This window comes from Xiphophorus hellerii, chromosome 1, assembly GCF_003331165.1.
Source record: "Xiphophorus hellerii strain 12219 chromosome 1, Xiphophorus_hellerii-4.1, whole genome shotgun sequence".
NCBI lineage: Eukaryota > Metazoa > Chordata > Actinopteri > Cyprinodontiformes > Poeciliidae > Xiphophorus > Xiphophorus hellerii.
Window position 1 is genome coordinate 19,452,722 of NC_045672.1, and position 24,746 is coordinate 19,477,467.

Here is a 24,746-nt window from a genome sequence, read left to right on the forward strand (position 1 = left end):
CACAGAAAGAGTCAAACAGTTTTTATTAACAGAAATTGTATGCATGTGCAAGCAGGAATGGGGTTGGGCGCAAAAGCAAAACAGATCCAGAATCAGTAATCAAGGTCTAGGTACATAAATCGAGGCTCCGAGCCAAAATCAGAGCAACTCAGTGAAACAGAGGCAGTGGTCAGGAGGCAGAAAACAGGTCAGGTACAAAATCAGGAGAGCAGAGCAGGAGTTTTCATAGCCAGCAGTACAGGTGAGAGCCGGCACTCAACAGCAGGAGGAGGAACAAAGGCCAAGGCAAGAGCAATAAGTTAATCAGCAGGTTAAGGAGAGGCTGTAAGCAGAGGAGCAGCATAAATCATAGCAAAAATGGTTGCTATGATTTATAGCAATCATCTTTGCTATAAAAATGATAGCAATTACATCATAATTACATCATAAGAATTACATCATAAGCTTTTACATAATGAGATTTATCCAGCCATTTCTCTTGGGCATTCTCAACTATTCATTATTATTGCAGTTGTCATTCTTTTTTGACAAGAACCCAGTTTGACTTATGGGGACTTTGCTATTGTCAGTCACATCTAAATTGTGGCTGCAACTTTTGTATAATCATCCTCCAGACTGGCAATGACTTCAGTTCGATTAAAAGGTAAACCTTGGTTAGATCATCCTTATACCTTTCTGATCTCAATGGAACTGTGTAATTGAATAAATGAATATAGACATAATTCAGGCAGGATCTCTTACTAAAATAAAACATTTGATTTTATTAAAACTAAGAAGTACATCTGCAAACAAATATGTTTAATTAATCTGTAGTTTACATTAATTGCTAGTTTTTTAATAAACTTCTTTTTATAGAGTAATTGTATTATAGTTACAACAATAATCGACATGTTTTTCCTCCTTTTTTTTTTTTTTTGGTAGATTTTCAGTAAACAACTGATCCAGTGAAACAAACCGACAGGTGCCACTTTAAAGCAATTAGTGGTTTTATTCAAATGTGTGTTTGTCTTCAGCGCCAGGGACAGACGGGTTGCTGCGTCTCTTGTGTACCCACGAACAGCTGCCGTCGGGGCGTGATGACCTTTTTGTCTCCCGGCGGTCAGGTATGGAGAGGGGGCGGAGACACAGGAGGAGCAGCCTCGTGTCGGACTGGTCCCGACGTCCCGGACAATAAATGGCCGTGAGCCGACAGAGAGCGGCGGTGTGAGGCGAGTTTCCTTTATTCTCAGCACGGCTGCATCAAGAGCTTCCTCCATGCTCACATAGCGGGTTAAAAGGGGGCCAAGAGGCGCGCTTCATCCTCTCTGTCAGTAGCCTACATTTTTATCTCTCTGGGAGGATGAGGGAGTCCTGTTGACACCACGGAGAGATACACGCTGAGACCGACTATGGCTGTGGACGGTAAGAGCGCTCAGTTTGCGGAGCATCTCAGCCGGACAGTTTTCTGACAGACTTTGTTCGGATCTGACTTGTGAGTTGTGACCGTAAAAGCCTCACATCAGAAGATCCGCACAAATAGAGCTGCCTATTTATTCAATCATTCACAGCATGCCGATAATTAAAGTTGTTGACATGGTTCTTGCTAGGGGTTTTTGTCAATTAAAATAAAAAGAAAACTTGACGCAATTTCTTCTATCTTTGCTATGTTATGCATTTCTAAACTGTAAAAAGTGGAGCATAGAAAGGATTTTGTGATATTTATTTAGGAGTTGTAATTAAAACACAGCATTTAGCTGGCAAAATAGTTTTCTTCCATTGTATATTTATGTAGTTGGGTTCTGGATCCAGGAATAATGCATTTTGGGACTAATATTCAATTTAACTAGAAGCGTCTTCATCCCTCATCTTTTGTTTTTTTGTTTCTTTTTCCACCGTTTCAAAATGATTAAATTATATTTGCCACTTTATGACAATGCTTTTTCATGTGTTTTGTTCTATAATTATTACATTTAACAAATTGATTAAACAATAATGTTGTTCTAATTTTTCTTTATTAGCCCTAAATAGAAATAGAATTGTCTTGTACTGTTCTACAATAGTTCCATCTTAAATAAATAATATTATCATTTCTATTTCTTAAAAAGCAAGAAAAGAGACCATGTAATCATACTCACTATAGTTACTAAATCTTGCATATCAAACACAGAATCCTTGCAACTTCGATGAATAAGTGATGAGGTTATATATTTTGCTGCCTCAGCTTGAAATTTATGCTTCTCTGTAAGTCCAGGGGTTGTCTTCTCCCACCTCCTTTTAGTTTAAAGGAGCAAAGACACACAATTTTTCTCTTTTGTGTTTTAAATTCACTTTAACACCTATGCGCTGTTTGTCCTGTTTGTTTTCCACACTCTTCCGTCTGTCCTTTGCATGGCTGGTTGGTTTTTATTGCAGGCTAGCAAACTTAAGTGAAGTCTAATCAAAGCTTATTTTTTTCCTCCTCCAGGACAATAATGTGTGTTGGAACATCTCTGTTGTGCCGCGTATGTTTTCTATCTGTGTCTATTTAGGAAAATCGGTCAAATATACACTAATGCAATGCACAAGTTTGTATACCTTCATGATTTTCAGCTTCTCCTTTTCATATCAAAACCGTTCTGACCCATTACCCCATTTAAAAATGTTTTGAAAAGTGTCAAATATCGGGACATCTTCCATATGGAGTACATTGCTCTTCAATAAGAAGATCAGTGTTGCTCTCTTCATCTGTCAGTGGTTGTAATGTCATGGCCGCATGGTGTCTTTGCCTGAAGTTATACATTGAACTATCTATAATTGAACTGAAGTTTGCTTAAGCAGCATTGATTTATGCAGTGCCCTGGGCACTGATGTCACAAAGTGCCACTGTTCCACTTAAACTTTAATGCATGTTGGTGAAAAGAATAAAAGAGAGTGGAAACCATATTTCTTTTACTGTTGAAAGTAGAGAAGGACACCCTGTGAGACACTGGATGCTAACATATGGTGTATGAGTTTATATAGGTCAGGCTTGTTCAGTAAAACATTTAAGTTCAGATTGTTTTCAATTTGCTTTTAGTTTGCAGTGTCACTGTTTGGCAGACTGTCACCTGCTGACCAGTAGGTACTACAAATTACAAAGCCTTTTTTGTTGTTGTTTTTTTTTACATTTACACAAATGCTTAAATGGCTACTTAAATTACATAGACATCTCAAATGTTGTGTAAATGTACTTTACTGACAGAATGATTTTTCTTTCTCGCTGCCATTGATACATGCTGCATAATTATGCTCTCATCCATGTTTGGGAATTTGAAGCAGATGCAGTTTTTCAGATATTTGCCTAAATTTACCAGTAGGTCTGGAAGTATTGCAACATCTGAAACGAGAGTAAAAGTAATTATCCTTAACAGTAATGTGCAGAAAAATCGACTTGTGACTGAAATTGGCTTTGTCTATAATCAGCTTGACTGATCCTACTCTGCTCAGGATTTAGAAAAAGTTGGATCTTTTTGTGATCCATGATCGCATCATATGTAAGCACTACTAAATTGTACTTACAACAACATTCTTCAGTGTGGACACTGTGATTGGTGGAATGAGATTTAATAGGACTTACACTTATCAATTTTTCAGGAAGGGAAAAGGCAAGACTCTTAGTAGATGATCGGAGGGCTGCTTTATTTTATAGTTTTCAAGCTCTCTATGTCATAGAATATTGGGGATTTGGAAATCCACAATGTTCTATCATTACAAGATGTCAGAGCTAAGGTAAGGATTTATACTCTCCAGCACATATATACAGATACTGATGTAGTGATTAAAGCTCTGCTCATTTCTAACATAAGTTGAAGACAGCTTAAATTTTGAACTGATTTTGAACTGTTCTTTTTAAAGACATTTATGAAACTGTGTTTAACAGTGACAGCTCCTTCACACGTGTGATGCTGCATTTCTAATAAAAGACGGCAGACAAAAGGAAGGATAGAAAATGTTGAATTGAAAGTTGCCTTTACATCTTAATTGGATCTTATGTCATTTACAGTAAAAAATATTGGCTGCTGGTCATCAATGTACTCTACATAGCTATACGTTCCTTCATGTTAAAAAATCTGAGCAGGTAAATTTTTTCTAGAGTGTTGCCTTACTTATCTCTGAAACTCTGGAAGTATAGTCAAATCAGAGATAAGCAGCCAATGCAAACACATCAGTCTTTGTCTCCTGCCTCTCCTATACACACTTCACCACTGCACAGACCAAAAGCACATTGTCTAGCAGAAGAACTTTATTTTTAGAGAGAAAATAACCAAAAGCCTATTGTTTTTATGCTCAAAAAGACAAGGCTGACCAGGCTCAGCTAGATATCTAAAGATTTGTGGCGATGCAGAGAATGTCAGAATGGCTATCATCCATCCTCGTGCTGCCAGAAAAATGTACATACACATAGACACACACACAGCCTTGCTCATCAGCAACCAGACAGCCTTCGGGGAGGCGACTACACAGTTGGAACTCAATCAAAACCCAAGCTATTTGTTTATTTCGACCTCACTGGGCATGGCAACATTCAATGGACATTTCATTGAGAACTGTATAATTGAAATGCACGAGGCATTCTTTCTCTGAAACACTGATTTGTATCTTCAAATAGTGGGTATGTCTTGATGAAGGATCATCAGGAGTGTCACATAAACCGTCACTCCTATGATCAGGTGACACCATTGTTCAGCTGTGAAACAATTCCCCACTTGCAGGAGAAGCCTTCTAGCAAAGTAATTCAGACTCAGTGTGCGTCTGACCATGTGCATTTCTATTCTGTGGATATGTTTATGTTAGATGAAGCAAAAGAGGTTTTTTGTGTCACAGTCAAGGAAAAGCATGGGGGAGGAGCAGTAAGCACATGAACACACCCTTGTTGTCTTTTCCCTGGTGTGTATTGCATCGCCTGCTAATGACGGTCCATGTGATGCATTTGGTGGTGGAGCCAAATGGTTTTTAGGTGTTTGGAGTTCACTGATTTGGTAATAGAGTCTTAACCTCCTCTGTTCCAGATCTGCTGTGAGGTTATACAGGGATTTTCTATGTGGACATGCATGTAAGGCATGCAAGAGCCTAACCTCATTCCCCACCATCCATTATCATCCCTCACAGCAGGGGGGTTGTCATTTTAATGCATAGAGAGTCCTACTAAATGTGTCCGCACCCACACAGAAACACACCCACTCACAAGCACTCCTATCATCCATCATCAACACCCTGATCCTCTGCTGGCCTGTAGTTGCTCCTGACCTGATCCTGTGGATTTTAGACCCACAGAGAGCAGAATAAACATGAAGTGGACAGAGAAAGAGAGAGAGCAGACAGAGATGGATGTGTTTGCATAAACTGAACCAGGAATAGCACGTTTCAAAATGCGCTCACAAACCTGGACCTTAAGTGTGTATAAACTTGTCATTCAGCTTGAGGGCACAGTCATTGGCTTTTGCTATTATTTCTTGCAGGTATGTTTAGATATGCATTTAATGAAAGGGCATCTTAAATGCAGAAGAAGAACCACAAACACTTCAGAATAGGTTTTCTAGACTGTGACTATTGTTTGCACTAAAATGTCCTTTGTATTTCCTTTTCTTGCTTTTAAAAATTTGTTTTAAACTTGTGTATATGGTTAAATTTGTTTTGCTTTTGCGTAACAAGGTTGCTGTGTGTTGCAGATTTCTGTCTATGCTCTCTTGCAAATGAGATCCGGATCTTCATTGGATTTGACCTGGTTAAATTAAAAAAAAGAAAGAGAAAAATCTAGTTTTTATTCTGCCTTGTATGCAGTGAGTATTGAATTTAAAAAAAATATATTTGCCAAAATAGCTATCAGCTTTCAGCATACAAGATTTATACTCTGCAATCTGCATAACACAAAATGCTTTGGTCTTTGACGATCCCATCTGCTCCACCAGTAATTTACATAAATAAAAATAAATACAAAGTTTTTCTGTCAATTGCATCTATAATGTCTCATGTGCTCTTTGCCTAATGACATACTTTTAGAATCAGATTTATTTTTATGTCTAGTTCAGAATTTACAGCATGTGCAAATTCATTTTTGCTCATGTTAATTAGCACCAGCAAATAAATTTACCTGCATGTACTTGAAAGTCATACTGGTAAGACTTACAAATACCCTGAACTTGTTAAGTAAGCCTGAGAAAATGCCTTTTACTTGGTAATGTAATCTAAATGTTCAGCCTCAGTGATAACTTGCTGTAGATGGAGATCCAACACGGTTTAAACCCTGATTGAGCATTTAAGACTTTAATGGATATAGAAGTCTCTGTTCAAAAGAGAGAAATAGTGGTCAAAGGGGACAAGATCACTGCAGGATAAATCAAGAGTGGATTAGCATAAGCAGGTCGAGGTGCGTTTTGGATTATGCCCTAAAGCGTCCCACCTCAGATGTCTCTTTTGGTTAGTCTTCTGCCCTCACTATTGCTACATTTTGCCATCACTTAAATGCTTACCCAGAGGACAAGGCGTTACCTGTCTGATCCTGTGTCCTCGTCTTGGGTCTGACATTTCTACCTCCCTCTCGTCACTTCTTTTTTTTTTCTGAATTAGAGTGCGCAAAGGCCCATATCCAATTTCTTTCCTTTAATTAGCCATCTACTCAGCAATGGAGCGATTGAGGAGGGAAAAAAGAAAGATATAATTTTGCTGAAGGATTGCACCGATTTAGATACAGTTTCAATCATTTGTTGATTTGAAACATGTCAACTCAATTATTCATATTATTTTACTGTTCAAGTAAAGTGACACATGTCCTATTAAATGAAAGGAGAACTTACTGAATTTAAAGTTTTCACATTTTATCTGCTGTTGCTTTCTATCATCACCATCTGTCCAGACAAAATGAGACACACTAAATGAGAAGAGGGCTTGTTGGGCTATAAACACGTTTTTGTCCTTTGTGTTATCCTTGGCCAGATGTCTTTCAGCTCGCAGTTTCAAGGAGAAAAACAACCTTCTCACACGGTTTGCTGTCCTCTCCATTAGAGTGTGCTAAACAAACGGCCTAATTAAGTGTGGCCTTGTGTGAGAGCGCAAGCGTGGAGCTTTTCACTCTTTGTTAATAGGTTAGGCATCTCCTCCTACTGAGTTGCTGGGGGTCAGTAAACCCTTCTGTGGAGATTGTCCATCTAACCAAATTGCTGATGGCTCCAGTTACACCCTAACAAGCCATACATCCTCTCGCATTTAGGAGCAGAAGTCATGCTCATCCACTCGAAAAGCAATTAAGTTCCTGAAAGCAATCTCGTTGCGTGATCTCTTGCAGGTCTCATCGGCATGTGAGATTATGTGAGTTTATATGGAAGAAACCAAGTGTGTGTGTTTCTTCGATGTTAGTTCAAATATGTTTTAGACTTATTCCAGAGGATGGTCTTACCTCCTCCAAAAATAGAAATCAATTTTCTGTCTTCCCCTCTTATCACACATTTAGTGCTTCCTTCCCTTCGCTGCTCTCGCTCTTCCTGCCTATATTTTCGTACTTTTTAATCATTTTTACCTCTGCATGGTTCACCTTCTGTTGCATTCATCTATCTTATATCCCTTGTTCATGTTTTGCTGCATTGCTCTCTCTCCTGCTCCTCCTGTGTATGTATTCATGCAAAGTTTCCATATAAAGCTCTGGCAAAGTCCAAGTCCTCCCTTGGCTTTCACATTTATGCTAGAATGAGCCCTCGATTTACCATGTCAATGGGCAGCCAAGAGTCAGCGTGTCACCTCGACAGCTGGGGTGTTGAGCAAGAGTTGCTCAAATGTAGCTCAATGCTCTTGTATGTTTGCTCATGTTTACTGGATTTAATGTAGGAGTGCATAATCTGGAGGTCATGAATGTCTCAAATATGTTTTTTTTTCTTTTTAGGTATGTATATTTTGGTGAAGTAAAACAATGTGTAATTAAATTAAACATATGTAATGGTAAAAAATAGACTGTCTTGCACTGGTCAAACAAAAAAACAATCTCTGACTCATGGTTTGTGTATTTGGATATTAGATCTTTGGTCTTCTGTCAAGTACTATTACCTCTAGCTTCAATTGTCCATTTTGAAAAACAGGTCTATCATAAACCAACAAAGACAAGCAGCTCTTTAAGCAGCCCTTTGACATTCATAGATCACCAATAATGACACTCATGTCTCACACTCATGTAAGCTTATAAGGTAAATCCAGCATTGTATAACAAAAACATGCATGGGAAGGAACTCACCACTTCTGATGAAACTGCACTTAGCTGTGGTCCAGTTATCTATTCTGTCATAGCGCACTTCACCACGATTTGTGCAATGTGTGATACTGATAAGAGATTATGTCCTGTTGTGTTTTTGCCTTGCATCCAACAGATCTTCATCAGTACATCACACTTAGGGGTCGGCTGTTACAGTCGCTTGGCTGCTAGGAAGCTTAAAGGTTGTGTTGAGCCCCCATTCTCATACTCATGGTTTTAAGACAATTTTTGAACTTTTGCTTCTAAGTTAAATAGCTTCAAAACTACTACATTGTGGAAAAACACATTAATTATACAGGATGAGGAGATTCTTTGTCATATTAAATGTAAAATGCACCATTCAACCTATTGTATTGTTGTTCTACATTTCATTCTGCCTGTCTGATGCTGTCCTTTAAATATCACTGGAGATTCTTAAAATAGATATATGCTTCAGTTTTTCACTTTGTTCCATGCTTACTGAACATGTGACATTTTCGAAAACTTTTATTTTTTCCCTCACATGCTAACTCATCTCAAGGGAACTAATGTCTTTTTAAAAGAATCATATGGTAGCATGAAAAGTCACAATGGGAAATGCATGTTACAAAAACGCGTCCGTCAGAGTATAGTGGTATTTTGTAGTAGCTAAAAATAACAAGCAAGTTTCAGCACATAATGTAATCTGATTTTCCACAGATATAAACTGACATTAATGCCACAGTCCAGAAGATGTCCTGAAGGCTGTAAAGAAGACATGCTGTTTTTAGCCAAGATGTACACATGTCTTCATGCAGCTCTTATTAATTTTTTTTTAATTAATTCAAAAAGTAATTTAGAGTGTGACATCCTGTTACCAATCTGGTACCAAATAGGTCTTCACATCTAGTTATAGAGGATGCAACTAAAGGATATTTTTCTGGGATTTTTGAGATATGCGTACAAGGAGTTGTGCCTATTTATGGCTTTAAAGGAAAGAGATAAATGCTTTTTAAATTAGTTTATACATAAAAGTTGAAAATATATGGTTTGCATTTGTTCTCAGCCAACTTGAGTCACTACTTTAATTCACCTTTTTTGAGTACGTCTAACTCAATTTGGATCTAGACTTTGCTCTTTGCTCAACTTGCTTTTTCGATATGCCCTTACACCCTAACCCAAACTTTTCTATGTATGAATTTTGCAAGATTCATGTGCCACTAACATGAGACATATATAATCTATCTCCTTTCTTTCTATTGGCTCTGGTTGTTTCTGGCTGAGTGGTGTGTTTATTTCTGCAGATGATAGGACTATGGGGTCCTTTTTTTTTTTTACAGATTATCTGTCAAGACATGATGACAGTTTTAAGTTTTAATATGTAAAAAAATATATGTATTTTTTTTTATAAAAGTTACACAATGACAGTGCAAATGGTATTAACAGCCAGTATCTAACTTTCATGTATTTGTAAAACCTCATCTAGATTTATAGCATAAATATACTTTGAGATGATCACTTTTGATCTCTTGTTTTTGATTTTCAAAGAGCACCTCAAAAATTCACACTTGTTGATTTTCGACTGCAGATTTTGGAACCACCACTACAGACTGTAGGACTGAAAGACACTAATGTGTTTGCTTTGTGAATACACTGACAGAATTAAGAAGGCTTTACACAGTGTGACTCCTGTCCTTAAACATCAGATTGCTAGAATACTTTTAGAAACAATATTTTCCTTCAACCTGACATTGTTGTTTCCTCAAGTCATGATATTAAATATGAAAAGTTTGCTTTTGTGAAAGCTGAAATGACAGATGCTAAAGTGAAACCGAGACTGAGCTATTGTCTCGAGAGGCAGCCGAGGTTACCGGACTGCCAGTCAGTGTTAGTGGGGGCGGGCTCTAAGCTGTCATCCCAGCATTTCGGTCTCGCCCTACATAACAGGTCACTGGAGCACTGCAGGCTTTGGGTCTTGGCAGGAGCAATCACACATACTTTTACAAACAGTTAAACTGTATGTGCTTTTTGCACTTGTGCTTCCTCACATTTACATTTTGCTTTTGATGGGATGAGTCACCAGCTTTTGGAAAGAAGCATTTTCGGGATGGGACCGATCTTAAGTTTGTGAAATGTTTTGTGGTTTCTGTAAAACAGAAAGGATTTTTAAAATGTACAAGTACAAATAGAGCTGCTCTTCTTGAACCTTTCAAGCCTGTGTGGATTTAGCTTAGACACACTTTGATGACCCTGTGATGAACTCGGCAGAAAGTGAAATAATTAAGGGGTAGATAGTGAAACTCTTTCCTAGATCGTCCATAATCATCCGGCATATTAACATGTAAGGTTATAATAGCATACTCGTGGAATAATGTATCTGTCTGTCAAACAGAAATAAAAAAAATGGGTTAAAAAGGCTTGTTCACCCATGTGCTATTAATAGCCCATTTGTTAAAATGACGTATTTGTGGGATAATTAGGGTATGTTTTTGTGTGCTTCAGAGTGTGTGTTTGATTGTGTGTGACGCATGGTGATAATAAGGGGATGATTCAGTGGAGTGGAAGATAATGGGAACTAGAACTGGTTTGACACCGGAACATTGGGACAGAATAAATGAAACCGCTGTGACACACACACACACACACTTATTAGAGCCAGCAGTATCATTAAAGTACAAGTATACATACACTCACATCGTCCTACAAATAGGCTGATTAACTGGTGGATACATGAGAGAAGCCCACAGCAGCAGTGTCCAATTCACCCAGCTGTAAGGAATATATCTTGGATTGTTTTCATGTCAACAGAGGGGAAGTTGGAGGACTGGTGCAGATTGGGATTGGAAAAATTCATATTGACAGAGATCTACTGTATGAACCTGTAGATCTCTGTCAATATGAATTTTGAGGGCGTTACATTGCATTATTTGAAATTCACCCAATTTAAAATGATATGCAAATGTTTGCAGAATGCAGAAGCATGACAGTCATGAATAGAGAAAGCAGACGACTTGACTGTCCAGTCATGTTTGCAGATGGATAAAAAAATAGTAGTCTCCTATTGTTCTTGCTTTCTATCTACATAGCTGAACCTATCAGGTGCAAAAAGGATTTGCTTTCTACAGAACATTTCAGACAGATCATGCATTATTTCACACCCTTACTTTCATAATCCATGATTTAAAGTAGGTTTCTCCAATATTCTCATTGCCTGCTTTAAAGAAATGTACTTATGTAATTCTGATAAGTTATTTTTGTTTGATTAAGAGACTGTCTGTTACATTTCATAAGATTAAACTGAGCCAGACAGGGATAAAAACCACAGTGAATAGAAACATGTTTGTCTTCAAAAAGTAATGAATAAATGAAATGATGCCCAAATATTGTTATGAATACTTTGCTTGATAATTCATCAAAGGGATTGAAAACAAAGAGAAATAAACTTAGAAACACAGGTTAAGTTCCTGAATGAAATGGTTTGTTATAGGTACAAAAAGGTAGTGCATGGGTAAAGACGAGGGGAGCAAATTTGCTATATGGGGATTTGACCCTGAGCCGATGTAAGGTGCCACTCCGAAATAGTATTTAGTACATGGAGATGTGGATTCAATACTGTGTGGACTGCTTTGTTATGAAAGGTGAAATTAATCACATTTTGTGCTTACTGTATTACTAAAAGGATGTGAGGCATATTTGCTGCTTGGTATGAGTTCTCATTTATTTGATCTGTCAATCATGTTGCATTGTGATTAAGGGGGTTATTGAACTGGATTGCGTACATTTTTGCTGCATGAATATTTTGTATCTGTTTGCAGACAGTATTGGCCAGAGACATGTGATGCTTAACCCTAAATATTATCTGGATGTTCGGCATTTGAAAATTTAGCATAGAAAGAGAATCCCGGTCCATTTAAGCACAAAGAGCTAAAATGATTTAAGCTCTTGGTGGAGTAATAAGTTTGTAGCCTCTGGCTGTTATGAGCAGTCCTGCTTCAAATTCTCTCAAGATCAGTGTACACAGGTGAGCAAGCCACACTACACAGCAGACTGACAACTGCTGCTGCCAAGCTCCTCCATGAAGCACCCAGGATACATTATGCCAGTGTAGGCACACTGTCCTACATGTTTTAGAGGTTTCCCTGCTTTAATGTGCCTGATTCGACTGACTGCAGTTCAACAAACGCCTGTTAATCAGTCATCAATTGAAATCAGCTGGACTGAAGCAAGGAAATACCTAAAACATGCAGGGCAGTGTGCCTTGAGGACCAGGGTTGGGAAACATTGCATTATGCTGTCACTGTGATAATGAACCACCACAATCTCACTGTGTGAGACTGGGAGTGCTCTTAAGCTTGATCATGCTTATGGGAGAGCTGACTGCATTTCTGATGCGCCACAGAAAACCTCTTCAAGACTCTGCAGAGACCATCTCCATTCTGGCTGTTTTTGTTTTTTTTTTATGTATGGAAACAACATTTTAGCACCATCTTCAACTCTCAACAAAATTTTGCTGAACAAAATAACAAGACAACTTTGTCCTCTGTCTAATCCTTGTGTAAAAATGGGTGAGAAGGTGGAAAGAGCCCAAACAGGGATGTCATTAGAAACTTAAATGTGATCGAAAGTTCATGATGTTGTTCAGAGGACTAACTCACAAAGTTAGCTCCTCCTTGGAGCTGCAGTCTCCAGCTGAGCTCCCGCCTCACAGAGCAGCCCTCCCCCGTACCTCTCCCACCCAGTTTCTCCAGACTAGCAGCAGCAATTAGAAAAATCCTGGTGGAACTGCAAGTTTGCTGAGTTTACCTTACAAACTACTTCACAGTCGAACGCTCTTATGAACTGTTATAGAGAGCATAATGGAGGAGCTTCGTTTTGATGATGTTCTGAAGGCGGCGTGTCGGAAAGAGCAGGAACTTCTTAAAGAGACAGAGGCCAGTTTCAAGGTGTCATGTTGTGAAGTCAAATTTCTTTTAAGTTATAATTGATAGATACAGCATTTTTATAACAACTGACGGTAACAACATGGTTACCTGATTGTGCTGTGAAATGGCACAATGTGCCTGGAAAATACATAATACCGCTCCTTTAAGATTAAATTTTGACAGTACATTAGACCAAAATTGTTTAATTAATGAATATCTATTAAAATGTACATTGGAAATCACAGTTGCCAACATATTTTAGTTGACCAATTTACAAACCCTTTCATTCTGTGCTTATTTGGATTTTACATAGCATCTCATCATTTAGGAAATAATAGAGTTTTTTGATGGCTGGCTAAGTTTTGTTAATTCCATGTTTAATCCAAACTGGTATTTACTACCAACCCATGACAGTCGTATCAATTTCCTCCTGGAAGTGAAACAAAGTGCAAATGGAAATATGGATATTTCAAAACTGTTGGATTGTGTCTGCTAGCTAAAGATAAGCTAAAAAAATCAATAGAAAATCACGGAGATGTGTGAATGTGTGGGAATGTTTGTAAGTGTTTACAGGATTAAGAGGTAAGGAAATAGAAAGTTTCCCTCGGATCACTTGGCCTGGACAAGAAACTCCAGCTGGGACTTTCTTTGTGCTCGTGCCTGTACTTGTCTAAATGTGTGAATAATGGCAACAAAAAGCTTTGATTCTTTTCCCCGTTTTATCCTTAACTGCCCACTTTGTTCCAGCTGCTGTCTACTTTGTTACCTGATGGTGCAGCCTCAGGGAACCCTGTGAGGGATCAACATCTAGTGTGTGTGTGTGTGTGGGTGTGTTTGTTTGTGTGGAGGAGCTGTAATTGGCATGTCCGTCTGACTGAAAGGACGGGACTTGGTGGCGGTGCAGGAGTGGCGGTGATAACACGGCAATTAAGCTCAGAGAGACAGACCCCAAATCACTACAGTTGGGTGCTTGGAGACTCACAGCGATAGGTTGGACTGATGGGAGTGAATACAGAGGAGAAGTCCAGAACGGATTGTACTGGACGAATTGCACACAGAAGACACCTGGTGCAGACTGGATTCTGGCTTTTATGGGTGAATCTACAACTAAAAATATCTTAAACGGTGTATATCACATGCCCTTGATTTTTATGAGAATAGCGAGTAAATGTACTGAAGTTTTTACACCACTTAGGATTCATATTGCATTGCCTGTAGGGTGTTTGCAATGACGTCAAAATAAGCGCTTTCATGGCGACTCATGCAGGAATGTTGGTGAAAACTAGTATTAAAAACTGCAATTAAAGGAAGATCAAAGAGTTTTGAAATACATTTAATTGGCAGACTTTAAGTATACCTCATGAAAGTGTTATAAGTGCCTTGGCTGCCTAACATTTCATACATGGATATAGAGAACTACTTCCTAATGTCAGAAAACCACAAATCCAGATTACGTCTAATTGGAAAATAAATGTGTTAGTAACCTACGCATAGGGAAATACAGCTGTTACTGTAGAAATCTTTGAAGATGATAATCTTCAAAAATAATAATAAGCCCATGCTTATTATTATCTAAGCACTTTGGATTGTGCTTATTATTACCTAAGCATGGACTTAGATAATAATAAGCAATTTACCTTTCTAAAACAAACATCCCGTTTGTTTCTATTAAATTCTCTATGGGTGTTCTTTGATGAAGCAGATGCAACAGTAAACCTTCAACAAATTTGACAGTAAGAGTAACAGCGATAACATTACCAGATCGGTTTTGTCTTCTTAATTCTTCCATTTAATCATCCCAGTTTGTGACTGAGGATGCCACAGTGTTTTACCTCATCTCTCTTTCTCTGATTAACTTAATTTTCCATGAAAAAATCCCTTTGTTGTTGCCTCCAGAATGGGGAATATGAAGTTAGCTGACGTACTATGCCAAACACCTTATTTTGCACAATCCTGTACTGTTTCAGCACCTACATGTCCGTAATTTCCATGAGACACTACGTCATGTGCAGCAGATTTTGCCTCGTGTGGACAGACAATGTGCCAGCCTCTGTCATCCTTTGCTCTGTTTTTGAGACTAACCTAAACATTTCACACGTTTAATTGAGTGAAAAATATAAAGATTTATGTTGTGATTTATGCTGATTTGCTTAAAACAGTTTTGGAAACCTGAGTAATGTCAGACAGCAAATGAAATTTATGATTCAATAACTGAAGTTTATTCTTTGTAAACAATATAATAAAGATTAACGACCATGGAAATTAGAGGGAGTTGCTGGGAGAAACCCAGGAAATAAATGAAAAGTGGAACATTAAATCACATTCAGATGGATTTGTAGTATCGGGAAAAGAAAAAAGAAACGTGCCAGGTGTTTTGATGGGCATCAGAAGCACGTCTTAAAATGTGATGGATCTTTGGGAGCTATGGGAAATTATTTACCAACAAGTCTGAAACCTGAAGTGTTCATCCAGACAACCCTGGAAAAATGCAAAATAAAAAACATATAAATAAAGAACAGAAATATCTGTTTTCCTTCCTTCCTAATATTACTTTTTAGTGAGTTAAAAAAAAAGGTTTATAGCTAAATACATTGTAAAAGTTCATTTTACCTAATGATTCCATTTAGAGAAGAGCTGAGGCTATGAAATCCTGGATTTAATTGCATCGCTTGCTAAAATTATATGCAGAGCGGAGATAGAGCAGAGTAATTTCATACATTGATTGTTTATGCCAGTGGCACTGCTGATATTCTCCCTCTCACCTGTATCAGCAGCGTTGCCTGAGCGTGCCTGTGTGGCCTCCCGTCACACGTTTTTTTGCATTTTTTTCCCCTTCATTTCTGGTTTTTCTGGTTTCTTTCTTTTTCTTCCTTACCCTCCTTTAAAGGAAAAAAAAGAAACACGGCTGTCTTGATCACTTCAGACCGTACTACTGCAGCCTTCAAATCTGTTATTCATATAAATTTCCAAATTAATTCACTACTTTCAGTTTTTTGTGTGTGTGTTTTCTTTGTATTTCTTTGTATCTCCCTCACAGATGACCCATTTACCATCTCTCTGCAATGTGCTTTTTCTCTTTGTTTACTTCTCAGCTTCTGTCGAGCATTAACTTTTATTTTATTCTCCCTTTAGTTTAGTATTCCTGCCATAAGCCTATTTCCACATTTTTTTCCAGATTTTTATTTTTGTCTTCCTGATTTTATTTTAGGAATAGGACAATTTTTCAGATAAGCCCCACAATGGTTATTCGGTTTATGGAAATATCTCTGTGTGTAGTAATACTAATAAATGAGCCACAGAATGTTGACTGCTTACTTTAGTAACGCTTCACTGCTTAGACATTTCTTTTCTAATTTATTACAAAGATCTACGAGCGCCGAGATACATTAGCTAACACAGTGGACTACTCGCGTGACTCCCATGGTTTAGGGACACTCAATAATTTATTGACCGCTGAACCCTTCCTCTTCATTTTCTCTCATCAGGCTACGGGGTGAGGGCGCTTCATTGATTTATAGACTAGATGCAATTTTTAAATACAAGTGTGGTTAACTGTTATCTTTATGGATCAGTTGGGATCTCTAAACGGATTTACAAGTGACAGTGGAAGGGATTTCCTTATGGAAAGCAGGAAAAAAGATGCGGATATCTCCTGAATAGTTTTCTGAATGCATCACTGAAAGAACAATCCACAGTGTCTTGTGAAATTATTCATGCTTGAATTTTTTACATTTTGTCATATTAAATCACAAAGTAGTGCATAGTTGTGAAGTGAAGAGTGAAGGACTCATGGTTTTCAAATGTTTTTCCCAAAAGAAATCTGCATTGGCCTAAATCATAAAACACAATCCACAAGTTATTTTGATGAATACTCTGGCACCGTTATTGTCAGTTTTAAAGAACCAACATTTTATTTCATTTTTTAGGTTGTAGACTAAAGAAAAACATAAATATTTTCTAAAAAGAGGAGGTATTCATTTTCTTGATGTTCTTTTATTTGATTAGGACATTGCACCAACATTACTGCAATTTATTATACTGTAAATATGCCCAAATTAGCACAATAACTAAGTTATGTTATTAATTCAAAATCATGTTAAAAAAAAGCACATAGGTTTCACATACTGAAAAAAGGCAAAGCAAAAATGCATTTTTCATTTTATCTACGTTGGAAACATTAATAGGTTCTTTATTTATTTTAGCCAGTTACGCAGATCCGGAGCCACAAGTTGCAAATCTCTGATCTGCAACCACAGATCCCTGAGGTCTGTGGTTGCAGATCCCTGAACGACTTAATAAAAAAGTAGGAAGAGGAAATACATTTTGGTACAAACCATACAGGTCTTGAATATTGACCTGAACTCAAGCTTAGTCAGATAGAGACTAAGCTTGAGCAATTTTGCTAAATTGTTGCATTTTTTTATAGTAAAAACCTTTTCACTATGCTTTAAAATTGTTCACAACTCTGTGTTCATCATAAAGAATTCTAACAAAAATATATTAACATTTTTAGTTTTATTGTGGCAAAAAATGTGGACAAGTTCAAAGGGCTTAAATACTTATGTATAAGCCAGAAAACAAAAACTTGCAGCTGCGTGTGTGAAGTCTTGTTGAATCCTTTTCTTTTTTATAAGAAGCTAATGATAAAATCTGTTTCACGATGCGGAACACTATAAAGCTCATTAGTAGACCATCTGGTGTGTTTGCTCGTCGTTCCGAGTGGTCGACTTAAATTGCTCTTGAAATAAAAAGATGACTTGGTGCTGGGTTAGGGTGGACAGGGACTACTTTAGACCTTTAGGAAACCAAATTATCCTGTCACATTTACTGTGTTGCCCTTCAGAAGAACAGCATTGGACAACAACCTTAAAATGTCAGTCTGGTTTAGAGGTTTGCACAGGAACATTCTGTGTCAGAAAAACTGAACAAATGGTGACATTTTAAATTAAAGCAGTTGCAACATTGAAGGACTGAGGAATTTATTATTATGATTTGACAGCTGAATCGACTGGTATTCAACACAACATAATGGCAAACATTTCTATCTAAAACTTTTGAAGCGGTGAACTTTCCTTCTGGAAACGAATCTGCAATAATTAGAGTTTTAGAACTGGATTTATTTATCTTTCTCAAAAGATCAACAAATATGAAGAATGCATTTACGTAGACCAATATTGTAGTTCCGGAAGCCATAGTCTGAATAATATGCAGTATTTAGTCTAAGGGCATTTGGTGGAGTTCATTTAAACACAATAAGGATTTTGAACTGATCAGTTAAAAATACAGTACAGACTGCATTGTATGTTAAAATAATGAATACATGATTTACTTCCCCATTAAATATATTTAGAAACAACTTCAAGGAATGAATAATGCAATCATTTTTACTGCAGTTTTACAATTTGACACTATAAATGGCAGCAGCCTGGGGTCCTTGTCCAGCCTTTTCTGTCACACTCCTCGCCTTTTTAGTTATTGCTCCAATTATTGATATGTGCACATTTTTAAATATTACAAAGTAGAAAATTGCAAACTAAACTTGAAATCTTCTCATTTTTGTTTTTTTGCCCTCGATGGAAAGACAGATTTGCTGCTTGTTCAGGCATCAACACTTTACTCATATTGTGACATTTTTAATATGTGAGACTAACCTGTGAAAGAAATATCCACAGCTCATTTCATCAGAGGAAAAAGAATCAAGTAGTAAAGTGGTCGGAACGTTTTTAATCCATGTATCTCATTTTATCGCTGCTGCTGCTTCATCTGCTTACGTGAGCGATGTGCTCGTACTTTGCATGTATATGAAGTTGTTCCCTACTTACTTGACCTTTCTGTGTAATTTTCCCCTTTTTCATGCTGTGCCCCATTTATTCTAATTCATCCCGATGTGACAATCAAACTAATTTGGATAAAGTTTGATGATGATTTTTATGTGAGGTGAATCATAACAGTAACATTTGTATGCAAACCGAATGATCTCCCGATTACTTCCACAGTAAGAGCGCTATGTTATTTAATTTTTTAACACTTTTTGGAAAAGATGATGCAAACATACATACATGTTATATGCCGTGAAAGAAATAGTACTTAACTCTTCATTAGAAAAGCATTCATGCCAGGATTTTTTTTCTTCTTTTTTTTGACATCCACCATTCTGACTGCACCATTCATTATGCATATAGCTGCCTAATGGAGCTTGTGTTGCTCATCGGTGTGTGAATGTGAGTACAATGTCTGGGTAAAGCTAACATAGAGCAAGTGGTGCAAAGGTGTAGCAGTGCTTAAATCATAACACCTCTGGAAAAAAACAAAAAACATTGTATACATGGGATTGTGCTGCTTTTACTTTTGCCTCATAAACCAGAATTTGGACAGTTCTCCCATTTCCAGTTTTGATCTGGAATCGTTTCCTAATTAGTATTCTTTGTAATATGTGTAGATATCACAACACCCATCTTAGCAAATATCTTGTTTACCTCAATAAAATTTCCAATGAAATATTAATGAGATAATCTTGAAACAACAACGTGTCTGGAGTAGCGACCTACTAAAAGATGGAGGTGTATTGTAGGAAGGAAAATATTAAAGACTAAGAAAAAATTAAAGAGTTATGCAAAACACCGTACGTACAAATGAGATTGCATTTTATAGTCAACTATATTTCAAAGTATATTAAAAAGTTTATACTGCAGATTCATATCCAGGTTTTGAGGCTGTAAGTTAGTTAAAATCTCCTTGTAAACTCTAAAAGGAAATTTGGTTTGGCCAAAACAACATGGTGTCCAAACATTTTGTCACATGGGCCAAAATCATTCCGCTCAAAGTAAACAGCAAAAACAAATAAATGAAAGGCATATAAACAAAAAACATATATCTGCTTAACAATAAATAAAATTTATTGGATTGAATAAAATAGTTTGTGTTTTGAAGAAAAGAGATCTTTACATCATTGTAAATTCCGAAACATAATGAATTTTGAACTTTTCTGTTACTAAAGAAAGGCATACAGTTTTCTAATTGTGTTTTGTATTTTTTTTAGACAAGGAAAACTTTTCTGTTTTCAGTAACAAGAACAGGATTTATCTTTCTTTGAGAACGCCTTCCTTATTTAGCCTAGTTTAATGAATTATCTAAAAGCAGATCTAAAAGGACCCAAGCCTGCATCAGTTGCTTGTCCAATAGGGCCATATTTTTACCATTCCAGTTGGGGCCCATGGTACATATTTAAGATCTGCACATGGCCCCTGACCCGTGCATTGGATACCCCCGATATACTGTAGTCCATAGCTTTAGTAAGAAAGCAGGTGTCACTTTTTCTTTCAACAATGTTGTTTCCTTTTATCAATTTTCTGCAATCCAGCTCTTCTGTGTATTTGGAGTACATGGATGACAAATGTTTGCACAGCATTTAAAAATTATTAAAAACCTATAGATATTAATTTTTAACTACTGCATTAGTTACACTATGCCCTTGCCATGGATATAATAGTTTTTGTAGGACAAATGATTAGCAGGAGTACTCTTTACCTTAGTGTTGTTCAGGTAAAATGTACCAGAGCAACACTCTTTATTCATTGCTTTAAGTCTTCCTATCTCATCATTTATACATGTTTGGTATAAATGACAGGTATGCTGCCTGGATTTTTGTGACTAGGCTGACTACCCTCTTTCATTCAAAGGGTGGTGGCAAGATCACAGCAGATATAGAAAACAATCATTATTTTATAAATAGAAGAAGAAAAATAGCAATGTGTTTAAAAAGTACAGTGCAGGTAAATTCTGATATTTTCTGTACTTTCTCCAAGCAACAACAAAAAGACCAAAATAGTGCTAACATACTGATGAGAATTTTTTTTCTTCCTTTTCACACCTGAACAGTCCACATACAATGCATTATCATCCCCTATCGAGCTGTAGTGAACACATTATATTTCTGTGCAGAACAGTGTGTTTCATCTGATCTGATGAGGGCATGATTACAGGAGCGTTTGTATCAGACGCACAGAGCTATGTTCAAGATTTAAACCTCAAAATCAGGTAACTTCTGTTAATTCAGATGGACTCGTTTATATCCTTCCCTGATTTTATCAAACTTTACCTCATATCCTATTACTTAGATTCATATCCTCCTTCTCTGTGTCCTTCCTCTCCCTTCCTCTTTGACATTCACTCTGGATTATTGATAGGCAAAGAGATCTAATCTGTCCTCCCGTGTCATCATATGAGGGCTTTGGCTGTGAAGGGGAGACGATGAAAAACACTGCGTCTGATTACTTTAAATTATTGTTAACCTTTTCTTAATCTTAATGTTCTGCACCTTTTGGTCTGTTCAATTTATTCTGGCTTATTCTGCACCCATTTTATGGTTATTTTCTGCATTACTCTCTGAGCTCTAAGGTTTCCTTTCCACATTCTTTCAGTAAGTGTTAAAATGTCCCACCTCTATACTATGCTTACTCTTCTTTTCAGGGGTATTTTGAGTTGTGAAAAAAAAAGAAAGAAATGAAGTCATATTTATTTTAAATAAGAGATTTGACCACTGCTTGTGTGGAAGAGACACTGTTTATCCACCTTGTCTTCTCTCTGTGACACATCAATACCTGATCAATAGTTCTGTCTGACTTTGTGAATGTGCTTGGTCTTCCAGACTTGTTTTCCTTCGCAGCTATGCGTACAGAGAGGAAACTGGCATTTATCATGTCAGCAGGGTTACGTTCTCCCAGGAAAGTGCTTCTGCTCAGTTTGTAGAATCATAAACAAAATGCCATCCCCACCTGTGTGCTGGGCAGCTCTGTGCATCCTGAGGCATGGCTGCCCTGTGATTTGATTCCTGGGTTTGCTCTCCATCCACACGGCATTCTCTCTGTAGCTTTGTTCAGCCTCAATAGCCTGGATGAATGCTGATAGAAACTCCACAGATGTACGACTGTGCGACTTGGCACTCACAGTAATGTATGTATGGCAATGCTGACCTTCATTCTTAGTGGTATGAGGGAATTTAGCTTGCATTTGTGCATGCTGTGCCACGATGAGAGTTGAATCTGTGCTTGTTTACTATCATCCCATTATTTACTTGCTTTCGTGACACTGATAGTTAGTGAAAGGTAAACCTTAGCCCCATCCTCAGCGAACGCGCCCTGTCAGAGTGGATAATAGACTGCAGTGCATAATGTGAGCCATCACGGGGTTCTTGAGTATATTCGAAGCTCTAAACATATTCTGGTATTCTGGTCTGCAAGGTTTATTCATTGGGTTCAAACTGGGTTCTAGTGGACTAGAAGTGTTGAAAGGTCCACTTACTTTACCAGCAGCATGCATAAATATTAGTGTGCTCAAAGCAGTAGTTGGGACACCAAGCGCAATGTGTTACACAAGCATTAAATGACTGCATTATGATGTTTCACACTCTGGAAGATTACAGGGTGACTGTACATATTTATGTATTACTTATACTGCAAATAGAATGCTTTTATTACTGGGGTGTTGGAGCAAGTAAATACCCATATCAAGCAGCTGAAATGCACCATGGTATCCTCTGCATGTTGCCCAAAATAAGGTGGATAGACCAACTGCCTTCCTCTCAATGCAAGAGGGTAAAGTTAATGTGAACTGCTAGGTTGATGCCAGCGTTATCAAAGAAAAAAAGAATCAGGCTTCTGCAAAAGAGCCTACACAGCAAAAATAGACCATTTTAGACACTCTTTGGAGTCAAATGAGTAATGCTGGACGATGCCATGTTAATCTACTCTGGGATTTGGCTCGAAACGACCTTCCAGGGTGCCGTACCTAACATCTTAATTACCTTTTCAAAAGGGAATACCTCTGAGATTTAACTATCCTTCCTGCACAGCAGATAGGTTGTTCAGTCAAGAGGAGGTGATATGAGGTTACACTTCACTGGGCTGAGTCACTTTGACCTACCTACCCTCTGTACGCTCATGTAAAGCTTTCTGTGACACTTTGCCCTTGGTTTTTGGCACTTCTTGTTCCAACTGCCAGGGATCCTATGAAGTCTTTGAAAGTGTGGAAAAAATATAGAATATGGTTGAATCTCTTCCTTAGTAGAGAAAGGTCAGTGTGAGATTTGAATTTACATGGTCTAATAACGTTGAGTAAAAAACCGCCACATTTTTACAGTATTTGTACAAAATGTCTAAACTGAAATCTTTAACATTATCCAATAGTTTCTATTTAAAACCGAAAATCAATAATCATTCATATTGCTTCTAAAATTAGTTATTTAACACATATAGTCACAAAAATCCTACTTGTTACATGAATTGATTGTTATATTAACTTTTACATTTAAAAAAATAATTTTTTTACATTTACATTTTAAAATTAAATTTGGAATACAGACCTGCTAACATTGAGGATTTTAAAATGTTTATTAAATATCTAGTAAATAAGTCAGGCTATCTCCTCAGGAAGCTAGCAGTGAGCTGCTTAACAGACGTGTCACTCAAACCTTTACAACTGAAGTTTTAAAAAGTATTGATTTAATAAGAAAAGAGTGATACTCCTTTAGTTTGGACACCATGGCAGTGATTGTTTTAAAAACACTGTTCTTCAATACAAGAAAAATCTGTAGGCAGACAAGTTTGTTCTTGCTAGTGAGAGTCTGTGTAGTGGCCTTCATAAACTGTAAGAACAGTAAGTTGCAGCATTTTAATGGTTTTGAAGCTATACATTTTTAAAACCTTGGAATGTCTTGGTTCTGATAAATGTTCCATACCTGATTCCGAGACATCAAAATATGCATTAAAGAAAATCGAGTACAGCAAAAAAAATTTGGGGGTTTCTGGACCTAAATCCTTATTCCATTATGTAAAAAAAAATCTAAAGAAAGTGCTGGGTTATTGACGGAGAACTCACAGATAAATGCAAATCCATTAAAAAAATCATAAGATGGAAATTTCAGTGCTTTTTTGGCCTCCAGCCAATGGATGTCCAACTCCATTCCTAAAGAGCCGGTGTCCTGCAGTGTTCCAAGTTCAATGCACCTTAATGAAATGAACCAGGCTTCTGCAGAAATTGTTAATATTCTGAGGAAGTAATTCAGACATTACTTTTGGCTTGTTGGAACAGTCACATCTGAAATATGGAGCACAGCAACTCTCGAGGACTGAAGTTGGACACCCCAGTAGAACTGAGACTTGAAGGTCAGGATTTTAACATTGCTGCGGTCTTAGCACGACACTCAGGAGGTGCGCGGCAAATATCACAGTCAGACAGCGGGAAGTGGGCGGTTGTCCCGTCAGACTGTCACTTTCTGAAATCACACACACACACAAAAAAATCTCATAAAAGCGCACATGGAGTCGGTGCGACCACACCACACAGAGTAGAAAACTCATGGGGTCTAAATGACCCGTCTCTTAGTGCTGGAGTGTTAATAAATTCAATAAAATTATAACAAACATAAATTTTAATATACTGAGAATTTCAATAAAAAACACTGCATGAAATTATTATGAAAGGAACTCTGAACAGTCCTCTTTTTTTTATCTAAGCACGGCAATTTAATTGTACGCAGTTAAAAAGAATCCTCATTTTACTAGTATAGTTTTCTTTTTTATTAAAACATTACATTCTGACTCCCATCGTTTACTCTCCATCATCCCTCGTCCTAC

The 24,746-nt window shown here is 37.3% G+C and overlaps 1 protein-coding gene across 1 annotated transcript in view; it reads left to right on the top strand.

The window, feature by feature from the left end:
* The first annotated feature begins 1,038 nt into the window (after window positions 1–1,038).
* The window catches only part of LOC116728208 (sterile alpha motif domain-containing protein 10), a 56,224-nt gene continuing 32,516 nt past the window's right edge, over window positions 1,039–24,746 (top strand). Inside the window, exon 1 of the mRNA XM_032576129.1 lies at window positions 1,039–1,401. Within this exon, the coding sequence (XP_032432020.1) occupies window positions 1,389–1,401 (13 nt within the window). The 5' untranslated portion in view covers window positions 1,039–1,388. The remainder of the gene's footprint in view (window positions 1,402–24,746) is intronic.